The sequence below is a fragment of the Branchiostoma floridae genome, chromosome 7, assembly GCF_000003815.2.
Source record: "Branchiostoma floridae strain S238N-H82 chromosome 7, Bfl_VNyyK, whole genome shotgun sequence".
Taxonomy (NCBI): domain Eukaryota; kingdom Metazoa; phylum Chordata; class Leptocardii; order Amphioxiformes; family Branchiostomatidae; genus Branchiostoma; species Branchiostoma floridae.
This window is the reverse complement of record NC_049985.1, coordinates 8970638-8985213: the sequence shown is the minus strand read 5'-3', so window position 1 is coordinate 8985213 and position 14576 is coordinate 8970638. Positions and strand designations below refer to the sequence as shown.

Below are 14576 nucleotides of genomic sequence, written 5' to 3'. Positions count from 1 at the left end.
TTTAATAAAAGAGAAAAGTTTCTTTAAAAGATTTCTTTTCGTTTTCTCTTAGTATACACTCAGAGAGCGCAATTCTTATGAGTGTCATGGCATGACGCACTTTCTTTCATAAAAGTGAAAAGTTTCTTTCAAATATTTCTCTTCGTTCTCTAATAGTATACACTTAGAAAGCGCAATTCTTAAATGTGTCATGGCATGACGCACTTTTCTTTGATAAAAGGAAAAAGTTTCTTTCAAATATTTCTCTTCGTTCTCTGTTAGTATACACTTAGAGAGCGCAATTCGTACGTGTGTCATGGCATGACGCACTTTTCTTTCATAAAAGTAAAAAGTTTCTTTCAAATATTTCTCTTCGTTCTCTGTTAGTATACACTTAGAGAGCGCAATTCTTACGTGTGTCATGGCATGACGCACTTTTCTTTCATAAAAGAGAAGGATTTCCTTAAACTATTTCTCTTCGTTCTCTGTTAGTATACATTTGGAGACTGCAATTCTTAAATGTGTCATGGGCATGACGCACTTTTCTTTTAGAAAAAGGTTTCATTAAAATATTTCTTTTCGTACTCTGTTAATATACAAATAGAGAGTGTAGTTCGTAGGTGTGTCATGGGAATGACGCACTAATCTTTCAGAAAAAGATTTCCTTAAAAGATTTCTCGTCGTTCTCTCACGGTTAGTATACACTTACAGAACGCAGTTCTTAGGTTAGTCAGGGGCTTGACAATCTTTTGTTTTAGAAAAAGGCTTCCTTTTTAAGTTTTCTTCTTTAGTATGTAAGTTTACACCTCAGTTAGTTACTATACACTGTAAAGGCGCGGTTAAGTTCTCAAGTGTGTCTTTGGCTGGTTTGTCATCCTCAGTTAGGTTGCGTATACACTTTGAAATGAGCTGTCCGATAGGTTTGACATAGTTTTTTATCTCCTACACAACTAGTCGAGCAAAGGCAACCGTAAACTTTTTACTAGTACGTATAATCTAACTTCCAGTCATCTAGTGTCTATTTGTTTCTCAATAGCGCATTTTTTCAACATTCAATATAGCCTTACCTTGCCCGTAGAATAATTTATGACACAAAAACTTCTATCTGTACCAAATGGCCGGTCTGCATAACGTACAATTTATTGTTACTTCGAATTCCATAGAAGTGTACAGCCGTAGTGTAGATGCCTTTGGTTTGGAAGGAGTAACTGTTGTTACCTCATGTAACCAAGGACGTTATATCTTGATGTAACCGCTCCTCATTAACCGCTCCTTGCTCTCTTTGTTCAGGGACTGAACGTATACAGCATACTTGAGGGTAACCGTACGGCTATATCAACAGGAAACTACCCTCTTATCCAGCCGTAATATAACTATATTACGGCTGGATACCAGGCTAACAGGAAACCGCTGGTTGAGGTTGCTAAAATCATGCTATCGCCCACTGCCGTATTACTGCCAGTGTGACCCGGAAACAGTCGAGCCTCGCCCTATATAACGGACACCTCGAAACCCCCATGTGGTGCGTATTATGGCTTGCTAGCAATGGCGAAACCCATAGGAAATCCTGGGAAAATCGGTCAACTTTAACTCGATGAATCTCCTTCCTCTCATATGAATATTTCGTCTAATGAACTGCAGTCGCTTGGCCATCTTGTCCTGATTTGTACAACACCTTATTTTGCCTGATTGGACAGATTGCGGCTGAACTATCAAGTTTTTCCGTGACGATGTCTTGTGCCTCTTTTCGGCGGTCAACAGGCTTACACCCTGAACCGTCTCGTCCCGTATATCCCGTATATAAGTATGTACGGGCCTGGAATACGTTTTAAATTTACAATCAAGGAGATTTTAAAATGCATTGTTTACCAAGACCACTGAAAGTACATTTTATTGATGACATCTATGGACCCCAAATTTAATGCGAGAGGGCGAAGAAAACATAGTAATTCTAACGTTACATATAACACTGCCAACAAGTCTGTATTCAAAAGGTGTACACTAGTGTGTGGTAGCCAGTGGTAATCCATGGCTACCACATTGGTGCCATCTTGCATTTACAAAGGAGGTAAAGGGATATAAGGCCTAGGAAAAAAAATGTTGTGTTTCCTGTTTCCCTACCTACCCTAAAAAAACCTGCCGACCCTAGACTTTTTTTTTGGGTGGGCAGTGGAGTCACATAGCTCCCAGTTAGAATTTTTATTTGGCCTGCTTCCTATTGATGTAAAACACTGCTTGTCCCATCTAATGAAGGATAAATGTATCTATCATGCACAAAATTAAAGTTTGACATTGAAAGACAAGTGTCATCATACCTTTCAGTTTACTTTGTTCAACTGTATTGTAAATATGTATCACTAGAATTTTGGCCAGCCTAAAAAAAATCCAAGAAAAAAAAAAGATAATCCCTACCTACCGACCCTAATTTTTTCAGGACTGAAACAGGAAACACAACATTTTTTTTCCTAGGCCTAATGTAAAAAAAATAAAGTCACTGTTTTCGGTCATTTTTCTACATTATGAGTTGAGTCTACCCTATTACATCATTACACTTCACAGCAATATTCACAGCGTATAACGTATGGATACGATTTTGTTGTGAGGTGAGGACGTCTCGAAATATGCGCACTTCCCACCACCGCTTGAGTTGCCCGCCATTTTATCCAACTCTCCGGTGAACTAAAGTGCACTTTAGAACGCGTTCGGTGGTTCGCTCAAATCGTTGCTGAAGTTTGTTGAAAGTCCCCGCTAAGCTCCGAAGATCTGCGACCGCAATGGTCGATTCGGAAATTTACGGCAGGGTATGACAAAAACCGTAAATGATTAGATTTTTGGCCCCCAAGCGGCTTCCCTTGGTACTGCAATGAAAATTTTAGAGAAGCGACATAAGTTTGGGCCCCCTAGCGGCTAATTGTGTAATTGCAGGGTCATTTTTGTAAAAAAAATGTCTGAAGAGAATATAAAGAAAACAATAACGGATTTTCATGATTTTTGGTATATAGGTAGCGTAGACAAAGATATACAAAATGAAATACAAACTTTGCAAAATAGGAGGACGTTTGCATAATTGATGAAAATATTCATATATCATATATCATTATGATAGCAGTTTTTTCATAGCATGTATCTCTTGTCCCAGACATGGCATTTGGGTGGAAGATAGTTTTTCACGACAGGACAAAGTGGGGCATGTTTGAGCCCCCTCACATTTACTTTTGGATACATACATTATTGACTAGAGGGCACCGATCTGAAGTTTGCTATTAAATACCATTATGTTGCCCTTGTAATGCAGTTGAGATCCAGCAGAGGGCGTCTCCAGGATCGCTGATTGCCCTGTCGACAGGCATGCCCAACACCTCCTGCTTCCCACTGTCTTCTGCTCACCTATACACCAGGTGAGTGACCTGTGATTGTATCAACTATGAATGCCAATATTATATACAGCAGTACGCGGTGTGAAGACTAGCTGACTGCTGCCTCACCCCCTGCGTCAGGGATCCCAGCAGCAGTATAATCAAACTATGGATAGTGAGTGAGTGAGTGACTTCTTTATTTGCTTGGTTTGTTTGTAATTCTGTCATGCACGTCTCATTTACAGGAAGGGGAAGAAACTTGACCTGTCCCCACTCTGGATGAACCAGGGCCTGCAGTACACCATGTCACAGGGGTAGGCGCAATTCTTTGTACTCATAGGAAGCTTAAATTACTTATCTGTAATTCTATGGGAGTGACAGTAAAGCTGACTTACTTAAATGTTACTGATATTTTGCTAAGGGAACCTGAAAGTCAAGTTATTATTGGCTCATTTTCGTACGAGTTTGCTTGTCTGATTAAAGGACAGCATCAGAAAATTTTCAATTCTTTATTTTCCAGTAGTTTACTCATTAAAAAGTTGATGTACGTCAATTTTTACATTGATCCGCCTAATATGACCCTGTAGACACGTTTGAACTTCGCGCTCTCCTCCTCTCCCCGCCGCGCTGTCCGATGACGTAATGGCCTCGTTCTGATCGTCTGAGATTGTATGACGTCACGGATCCGAAACTTCTAGCCAGCCATTTTGCTCGGTGAACCTCGGTCCTCTCAGCGGTAAATAATCACCCCGCCATTCTGGAGTTCAGTTTGTTGTCATTGAAAATTACTATCGTGGACCTGTAAGTCGCATTGTGAGCTGTCTACGAAGCCATAGTCCCCGGGAGACTGAACATGAATAAGCTTGCCTGCGTGTGAACCGCGCGGCGACGGAACGAAATCAAAACAATGGTGGTGGGGGAGGTTCACGCACCGTGCCATTCTGGACTATTACAAGAGCGAGTTCGGGTCAGTTCTTACCTTCTCCTTTCCGGACAGCACAGCGATAATTACACGTAAGCTTCCACGAATTTTGGTTGAATTCACAATTGTCCAACTGGCAGGGACATTTAAAAAAATCATTCTCTGACAACATACCCTTGATCGCTACATATCGAACGATCCCCCTTCCGCGCCGAAACATACACACAGCATTGTTGTTTTTACATACAACACAGGCCGGCATTGTGAATGGCGCGAAATGTCGGCTTCGTTTCAGAGTCCGTGATTTGTTTTGAATGAACCCCCAGCAATCTCCGCCAAAGCTACATGATTGAAAAACCGACCAGTCCAGATAATTTACCCGAGAAACAGAAAATAAAGTGAGAGGCGAGGCGTAACTCGCACGATCTGTACAAGTTGTGGTGCTATCTGTTTCGGCGCGAAAAGGGGGTTGTTCGATATGTAGCGATCAAGGGTATGTTGTCAGTAGAACAAACGAGGTCTACAACTGTGAATTCAACCAAAATTCGTGGAAGCTTACGTGTAATTATCACTGTGCTGTTCGGAAAGGAGAAGGTAAGAACTGACCCGAACTCGCTCTTGTAATAGTCCAGAATGGCACGGTGCGTGAACCTCCCCAAAAACCATTGTTTTGATTTCGTCCCGTCGCCGCGCGGTTCACCCGCTGCAGACAAGCTAATTCATGTTCAGTCTCCCGGGGACTATGGCTTCGTAGACAGCTCACAACGCGACTTACAGGTCCACGAAGTTAATTGTCAACAACAACGGACTGGCTTCCAGAATGGCGGTGTGATTTCCCGCCGAAGGGACCGAGGTTCACCGAGCAAAATGGCTGGCATGGCCAGAAGTTTCAATTCTGATTTGTGACGTCAGCGCGCAGGCAATCAGAACGAGGCCATTACGTCATCGGCCAGCGCGGCGGGAGAGGGGAGGAGAGCGCGAAGTTCAAACGTGTCTACAGGGTCATATTGGGCGGATTAATGTAAAAATTGACGTAAATCAACTTTTTCATGAGTAAACTACTGGAAAATAATGAATTGAAGATTTTCTGATGCTTTCCTTTAAGTAGTACAGTTCTGTAGTAGAACCAGCTAGATGCATGTAGACATGTATCAAGAAGAAGAGAATTGAAATGCTTGGTTTAAGTTAAACGAGGGTCTGCATGCTCCTTTACGTAAGGCGTAGGCAGCATATTTTATTTCCCGTAATTCGTAGGGAAAACCATCTTATCTACGTAATTCGGCTTCCTTGATTTAGCGTAATACGTGGGGGGTTCTTCTGAATTCAGCGTAAATCGTTGTTGGAACCCCCCATGCAGACCCTCTTAAACTTAATAGCTTTTCTCTGACTTTCCTCACCCATTCCTGCTCATTTTGTACCTGGGGCATCTGCAGGCATCCAGAGATGGTAGAATGGGGGAAGCAGCTTCAGAGGAGAAAACACAACCCCCCGACCGACTATCTGAATCATGAGGGAAAGATGGACTTGTGTGTGACAGCAGGGAGTCAGGAGGCCATATGCAAGGTACAAACACTGTCTGATGCTTATCCATTGATCATTTGATGTCTAGTGTATTGACAACCTCTGAATGCAACAATGTTGGTCTGTGAAAGCATTGCAGAGCTGTCTCCAAGACCCGTCCTTCCGTTCCATGACGGAAATTTGCTTGTTAAGGGAGGAAAAAAAATTCACAGTCAGTCTGTTAAAAAAATCTGACCTTCATGACACAAAATTGATGATACCAGTAATGTATCTTTCTCTGCTTTAAGTGACTGGCTTAACTTAGCAAATTAACAAGTTGAGCTCCAAAGCAATGAGTGGAATGGATAAAAAAACCAAAGCAGTGAGATGCATGTAAAGCACTTCATATGTGTACTTCAACATGTCATGTTTTTTGTAAATTCTGCATCAGACTATGGAGATGCTGGTGACTCAAGGTGACAACATCCTGATCGAAACCCCAACATATCCCGGACTACTGTCTATTGTGAGTATCCTGTACTCTGATATTCATCAATTACCTCATCAATTAGACTCATCAAATTGTTTTACTTGTAGAGCAAATTTTTTGCAACATGATATGATTGATATCTATAGTATCAGTATCCTTCCCTCCCAATAATACTTATCATGGATTGAAGTTTGCATGCATAGTGTGATGGATTCTTTGTCAGGGGCCTTCAACTTTGACATATTACCCAAAGTACATCACACAGTATTACACTCTTAAGGAGTCAATAGCTTATTGGGATTATACGAGGGGCGTTCAATAAGTTATGCCCCTGACTCACTTCCAGTTGTTTGATCTTAATGAAATTTTGCATTTGTAATGATTTATATCTCTATGAATTATGTTGCAAAAAACAGCTCTGAACTAATTGAGGTTTCTGGTGTACTGGTGTTTGAACAGAGTCAGGTGTGAAATGGAACAGGTGTGAAATGGAGCCAGTTGAGTGTCGCGCAGTGATCCGGTTTTTGTATTTGAAAGGACGCAAACCAAAGAAGACTTTTGATGAAATGAAAGAAACTTATGGTGATGATGCCCCATCATATGACCTTGTAAAACGCTGGCATCCTGAATTCAAACGTGGCTGGAAGTCTGTGGAAACAGCTCCCAAACCTGGTCGTCCCTCTTCTGCCATTGATGAGGCATCTGTTGGAGGACCAACCTGGGGTCTTCTATAAAAACGGTGTCCAGAGCTGCATCAAACGATGGAAGAAATATAGAGAACGACTAATAACTGTGCCAAGTTTCATTAATCTCCTGCTATGGGAAATGGGTCAGGGGCATTACTTATTGAACGCCCCTCGTACCCAATGAGTGGGTTATTTAGAAAGTTGAAATCTCTTTGATAAACTGACTAATGCCCCTATTTGTAGGCAAAGCCAATGGGATGTAATATGCTCGAGGTGGAGACAGACGAGCATGGGCCGAAGATAAGTTCGCTGCGCAGCATCCTGTCCAATTGGAACCCTACGGACAGTGCAGACGTGTGGTCAGACATACCCCGAGTCTTCTACACGGTCTCGTCAGGATCTAACCCCACGGGCGTCACCACCTCTCTCGAACGGAAACAGCAAGTGTATCAGGTGCACTGAGCTTTAATATATTGTATGAATGGCTCGAATAGGTCCTCTGGTGCACCCAACCTAAGGAATAATTACCGTAAGGTGAACATGTACAGAAAAAATTATGGGTGCACAAAAGTGCTGTGACCCAATATTTTTACCCTGGGAGCCAGACAGGACCGGGTAGCTAGCGATATAGCTAGTGAATTTTCTTTGGGGAGCCAAGGCAGCCAGCCCGCCGACCTCACATTAGCGCTCCCGGGGAGTTTAAGCCCCAAGGAGTTATTGCAGGTGGACCTAATCGGGCTTAAACTCCCCGGGGCGCTAATAGGAGCTCGGGGGGGCATGACTGTTTTGGGCTACCAATAAACTGTCCAAGCTGCCCGACCCCGGATGGCTCCCAGGGTACAATATTTTGAGCCCTTTCGTATGTTATTTGATGGAAAGCAACTGTGTTATTGGATTTATACCAGATCACCCGTTATCTTGAATAGGAAGAACATACCAGCATGAATGCCTATTAGCCTGACTAAAATCGTGCTCCTAGCGGCCGGCCCTACAGTTGCCATCATTATTAACCCCAGCCAGCGAGAGATTGTGTACACAGGCTAGCATGCTTCTAATAGTCAGCATGGCCGGGCCTTGTGTGTCAAGTAAGCATTGAACAAAAGGATTTCCCCTCTTAGTCCATTCTACTCATAAGTTTTCATATCTTGGCATCCCCCCATAGGTAGCCCGAGAGTATGACTTTCTCATCCTGGAGGATGACCCGTACTACTACATCCAGTTCACAAAGGTACAGCTTTTGATGTTTGCTTCTTTGGGATCATTATATGTCTGAAACCTAAGCAAAGATATGAACTCTGAATTGTCATGTATCACCTTATATCTTTATTATTAATAAGGGACTTAAGTGGATCTAATTACTGTTCTGTGTCAAGATACGATTATCATTATGAGCTCTACTTCTTTGATGCTTGAGTGCAAGTATAAGGTGACATCATTTAGTCTTTTAACAAACCATATTGTTTGCATGTTCTAGACTCCTGTGCCCAGCTACCTTTCTATGGATGTTGATGGCCGAGTCATCAGATTTGACTCTTTCTCCAAGATTTTATCTGCTGGGTGAGTCTGTGAGAACAAGAGTTTCTCACATAGCAAATATTTCAAACTGTTGATGTGAAATAGAGATGTTCCTGTACCTCAACTGGTAGCAGCTTCACAGTTGAATACCTGGCTTCCATTTGTTTGTTAACTGGGAAACCCAGTTCAATCCTGGGTTTGGCAATTTGGAATTAGGTTTCGTGTTGGAGGAGGAGGTGCCTTGAATGTTTTAAGGGGAAGGGCTGGCAGCCCCTCGCTCAGTACACAGCAAGGTTCTGAATAAACAAATGTTGAGGTGAAATAGTTAAATTAGTTTCCAAAGCAGCATATAAACTCTGAGTCTGTTCTATGGGCAGCAACTTACCCCAATACGAATTTCACCAATTGAAAAATCAGATGATCGTATCTTTATTGAGGTTAGGTGTAAACAGAACAGCCCTAGGAGAGCGTTCAAAAGTTGTGCGTCAATTTGATTTCTGAGCTAAGAAGCTAAGTAATTTTCTGAACTGACAGTACGTTACATGTATATACATAGAGTGCATATATATTGAGTATCTTTGCTGTAAGATAAAATCTGGTATTGCAATAATAATTCTGATTTATACCGTGTCTGGCACACACAGGATGCGTATTGGCTTCGCAACAGGTCCGCAGCCCCTGATTGAGAAGCTGGTGTACCACATGCAGGTGTGCACTCAGCATGCCAACACACTGTCACAGGTAGGGGGAATTCAAGACCTAACATTTTGCACCCGCAAGAAGGGATAACTATGTTTTTACTAGGGCTTTGTGATAAACAGGATAAATCTTCAATGGATTCCTGTGTTATTTTTTGGAAGATGTTATCTGAAGATTAACTTATCATAGAGAGGTGTGGTGCTTAAAAACCGTGTTCGCGGACTTGGAGTGGGGCTTGTTTTTATTTCATGGGGGGGGGGGGAGCACTGGTTTGCTAGTTTCAATGTCAGGCATCAGAGAACCTTAGCCAAATTTGAAAATAGCCAACATGCATATAAACAAACATAGAATAAAAGCCAGCTATGCTCCAAGTCTGAGAAGGAGTCTAGTGTGGTGCTGTCAATGAGTAAAAGTCTCAGTTACAATCAAACTTACTTCAGCACTGTAGAACAAGCAACCTTATGTAGTTTACATTATGGCCATCTCTGTTGTGTTTTGTGTTTTCCCAGATGATCTGCCTGCTGATTTTGCAGGATTGGGGACAGGAGGGTTTTGATGCTCACATGGAGAGGTGTGTCATTGTACATGTACCAAATTAGTCACACTCTATATTATTTGTATAGTTACCTTGTATATTGTTGTTTCTACTTTCCTGTTTATGTCTGCTACGTCAATGACCAGGCCCTGTACCTAGCCCATTGAGGCATGCATGTACAATAAAGGTCTTTTGTTCATTTATTCATCAAAAACTCATAGGTTGCATGATGAGACAACTAAGTAGGATAAGTACACATTTTGTATTTTTATATTGATTTTGTAAAAAAAACTACATTGTATCTACATTTTGAGACCGACATTGTTTAATGATTGTTGTTCTGCCCTAACAGTGTCACAGAATTCTACCGTAAGCGGAGAGACATCATTGTGGAGTCCTGTGACACTTGGTTAAAAGGTATTCAACTTTGACATCATTTAGTGCACCAAGTATCAATCTGTGAAATTAATCAATTTAAAAGCGACCAGGAAGGACCACCATGCTGTTCTTTATCTTTAACCTAGTAGTTTGCTCAGATTTCTTTCTCAGGTATCCTATCTTTTTTTTCTGTCAATTTTAGAATGTCAATAAACTACATTTTTCACTGTGCACCTGCTGCAGACTATGCAGAGTGGACCGTCCCAGACAGTGGTATGTTCCTGTGGATGAAGCTGCTGGGAATCCCAGATACTGGTGACCTGGTCATGCAGAAAGCTCTGGATGCAGGTACTGGTGCTGCAAGTATTTATAGCAGAATCTTTCATGCTGAGAACATTCATTTTACCATTTATCCCTGCAGCAAAGACAATATACATGTACATTGTTGACTTCCATGGCTATGGAATTGACCACTCTAGGTAATGTGAAAATTTCTTGAAATGTGGACATTAACAGCCACCCTTGGTTGTTGGTACTAAATGGTTAACCTCTGCCCATATGGAAGCTGTATCATCTGTATGCATGATGCACCTATGCCCAACTTGTTCATTGTCCATTTAACTGTGTTTTGTTTTGTCTGCTCATAGCATTGTCTGCATACTGTAAATGCATTTAAGTTCACAGGGATTTAATTTTGTGGTAGCGGGAAAAAGAACTGTTTGTGGTGGTTTGAAGTTCGCGGTAGCAACATGCACTGTAGTCTCTTACTGCATGCCATGGAAAAATGTTTGCGGTAATTTGAGGTTTGCAGTGAATTGGCAACATAAAGCCACCACAAAAATTTCTGCATTTGCACCCATGTCCTACTTGTTCACTGTCCATTTAACTGTGTTTTTTATTGTCTGCTCATAGCATTGTTTGTTGGACCCACATTCAGACTGTTCCAATTCTTTGAACAAAAGGCATCACTGTACTTATCTGTCCCAGATTCTTGGTCTTTTACTTACCCATGTAATGCCATGAACTATGACCCAATGTACACAGATGTACATGTAAGCACTGAGGCAAGATGGATATAAGCAGGTTTTGCAGTCGTGCTGACATTTCGCCTAATCTGGCTAATTAAAAATTGTCTCAAACCACGCCCGAGAGGAGGCTTGGATCAAACTGGGTAGAATTCGGCTTGGAGCGTTCATGCTCACAAATTAATATGCCTTACCAAAACTGCCAAAACAAATCATAAAATGATTGGATTATTGCATCATGAACAGGGCCATATGCTATGGTGACATTTCCACACCAGAGCCCGTATTTGCACTGACGAAAAATTAAAGTGTATATCCAAAAACTTAAAAGTGATGCTCATGACTGATTCTTATATGTTTTTGTGTTTTGCTATCTTTTATATAATACTTTAAATTCCAAAAATGGCAGTGCCTGGCTGGGCTCTAGTTTGGAAACTTGACCCTAGGATAGCCAGGTCATGATCTTACTACAATTATCGCGTAGCTGAGTACTACTGCTCCAGCATTTTTTAGTATTTTAATGTCATTCTCTGTGCTTAATGCATTGTTCCATGTTTCAGGTGTGCTGTTTGCTCCTGGCAATGCATTTCACGCCAATGATGCAACACCCAGCCCCTACCTACGGGCATCGTATTCACAGGCTCCTGAAGAGGACATTGATAAGGTAAATATTTCATGCAGCATCACTGCAGTTCATTTCATTATTATGATTTATTGTCCTTCACAAACCATGTTGTACAAACAGAATTAATCTGTGTTATACTTATAGCCATGAAAATATAGAAATTTGATAAAAACTTGAAATGTTTTATGTCCCCAAGAATGGCGTACCACTTGTAATTTGATTAGTGCAGCGGACGAAGAGATAGTGGTCACGGTGCTAGAAACCAGTTCTTGACTTTAGACCATAAACACATGCTGATTTGTTTCAATGTACAAAAAACACATGATGTAGCCATGTGGTAGTTTTCAAAGATTTGAAGAGCATGTATGCATTGGCATGACAATTGGAAATTCAATATTGTGCCCTGTTTAATACCATGGCTTAGACAGGCTTCGTGACCTTCCTGTTGTGTCTGCCTTTCTGCCTGATGTTACAGATTTAGCAATACTCATCACTAGACCAGCTGGAAGAAGCTCTCTTTCCTTCTGCAGCTTATTCTGGTCTCCAATTTTTGGTCTTTCTGACTGGTATCTGCCCTCTGACTTTGTTTTGTCTTCTTGTGTGTCAAGTTTGGACTCCTTTACCTTGGGAGCGGTGACACTTGCTTCATCAGGGAGGTGCTTGTTGGGTAAATGATTGGAAGGATGTCTTAGAACTTTCCTCCTATCTTCTGTGTTTCTTAGCATGTGGGCCATAGCATGGAGTTTTGCACTGGAATGTACTGGTTTCCGAGGGGCATTGTTTGTGGGTATGGGCCCTGCCTGGGACATCAAGCCCCCAGCCATGTTTGGCATCATCTGCCGATGTCTGTGCTGTTGACTCTGCTGTCTGTTCTGACTGGAAGGACTATAGTGCCGGGAACCGGGAATCGTCATCTTTTGGTTACTGTGTTTACCTCTGCCTGTGCCTGGCAGTGTATTTTGCCAAATGTCCTCCCTCTGCTTTGGATTTTGTCGCTTTGGCCATGAGGCTCTTTCTGGTGCAACTGAGTGGTAACCATATGATACGGTGTGTCTTGTCCTCCGAGGAGTATAACATGTTCCGTTGTCACTGGAGTCGTCCTCTTGTATGTTCTCATAGATGGGATCAGAAGGATAATTTGATGCTGGGACATGTGTGGATCCTGACTGTTCCTTTCTACCAGGCATGTTGAGAAACCTGGTTGGGAGAGTGGGCCTAGCCTTACCATGGTAAGGAACCACCATCTTACCGTGGGGCAGGGACCTGGGATAATGGGTTTCTTGTGAGTCACTGCAGCCGTCATGATTGATCGGGGAGTCGAGAACTGCACGAAATGCAGCTTGAGATTTGTTTGGCAATAGCCTTACGGAGTGACAGGGTGACCTGTGCTCATCAGGATTGCTGTAACAAGGTTCTATAGTCGCTTTGTTTTTGCCATGGACGTTTCCATACCTGTGGTTGAGAGGTGAGGGTACCTCGTAGTGATGGTCAGATTTGTCTTCTGTTGTCACAGTCTGTGACATTTCCAAGTGTCTTTTTTGACCTCTGCTCAAAGTAGAGGAGTGTTCTGCAGGAGGACATGCTGGCTCATCTGGGATGGAATAAATGTTCTCCTCCCCTGCCTGCATAATTTCTACATCCTCAAGAGCAATGACAACCTCCTGATCTTGTCCTGCTTTCTTGTTTTTTCTCTTCTGGTCCAAGCAGGATTTTTGATCCCAACAGTGGCCTTTGTGGCAGGTGAAGGCAAGAATTACCATGACAACCATGATAAAACATGCCAGTGAGCCGAAAACAATACCAATAACAGGATTGGAGCCATCTGAAACATTTTGGACATTTGCTGCTGGAGCTAAGGATGAAGTATGGCCAGTGATTGTGGAAATACTTGTGACTTCCTCACTCTGTGGGGAAAGTAATAGCCTGGTAAGGACTATTGAAAGTGTGTCACTACCTCCAAGATTGGTAGCTTGGCATGTGTATGTCCCTTCACTGTGTGATGAAGTTGTGACATGTATGGTGCTACCATTCAGCATGCTTCTGTCTGGCAGTGTCCAGCTGACAATGGGTTCAGGAAGGCCTGTGGCATTGCAGTGTAATGTCACAGTCCCTGCTTTCACTGCTTTGGAGTCATTTGTGACCTGAACTATGCTGGGGGCCATACAGAGAAAGCTGTCAAAGGATATGTCAGGAATCAGTTCACTTTTTAGTGCAGAGGGCTTGTCACATGTCGGGTAGAAAAGTCTGTGGACACTTGAGGACTCGTACCAGTCTCTCAGCCATGCCAGGCGACAGTCACAACTGAAGGGATTGCTATCTAGGTACACATAGGCATCATGGGTAATGTTCTCCAAGGTCCCCTCAGTAAGTGTGGACAATGCATTGTTGGACAGGACTAGATTGTTGAGCATGGGAAGGCCTCTGAAGGCACCAATGTCTATTGTTTGGATGGTATTGAACCAAAAATCAAGATGAGTTAACTTAGGGAGGGGGTAAAAGATATCATTTGGGATATAAGTCAGATTATTGCGCTGAAGGGACAATTGCTCAAGGTTTGGCACATATTTGGGAAGACTGGAAGGAATAGCTTCCATGCTATTATCATTCAGTTCTAATATTGCAAGCTTTTGTAGTCCTGTGAAAATGCTTCCAGTAAAGTGAGAGGACAGTTCTGTTTTGATGTCATTCATCTGAAGGCTATGGAGAAGAGGAACTCCTGCAAAAGGCTCGGCAGTTACCTGAGTCAGCCTGTTTCCTGACAGGTCCAGAGTTGTAAGGTTTGGCAGTTGGTTCAAAGTGCTGGATGGGACCAGGGTAAGGTGATTGTACTGAAGGTAGAGTTGCTCGAGGTTCTCGAGAGGATGCA

General features: G+C 42.4%; 1 protein-coding gene across 4 annotated transcripts in view; it reads left to right on the top strand.

Annotated features, from left to right (window-relative positions):
- Positions 1-14576, top strand: part of LOC118419012 (kynurenine/alpha-aminoadipate aminotransferase, mitochondrial-like) — a 44449-nt gene that overhangs the window by 22649 nt on the left and 7224 nt on the right. For all 4 annotated transcript variants that reach the window (XM_035825228.1, XM_035825227.1, XM_035825230.1 and 1 more), the window contains exons 2-13: positions 3275-3377; positions 3581-3649; positions 5691-5820; positions 6209-6283; positions 7177-7386; positions 8096-8161; positions 8408-8490; positions 9093-9189; positions 9657-9718; positions 10035-10099; positions 10304-10408; positions 11646-11749. In XM_035825228.1, the coding sequence (XP_035681121.1) occupies positions 3275-3377; positions 3581-3649; positions 5691-5820; positions 6209-6283; positions 7177-7386; positions 8096-8161; positions 8408-8490; positions 9093-9189; positions 9657-9718; positions 10035-10099; positions 10304-10408; positions 11646-11749 (1169 nt within the window). The remainder of the gene's footprint in view (positions 1-3274; positions 3378-3580; positions 3650-5690; positions 5821-6208; positions 6284-7176; positions 7387-8095; positions 8162-8407; positions 8491-9092; positions 9190-9656; positions 9719-10034; positions 10100-10303; positions 10409-11645; positions 11750-14576) is intronic.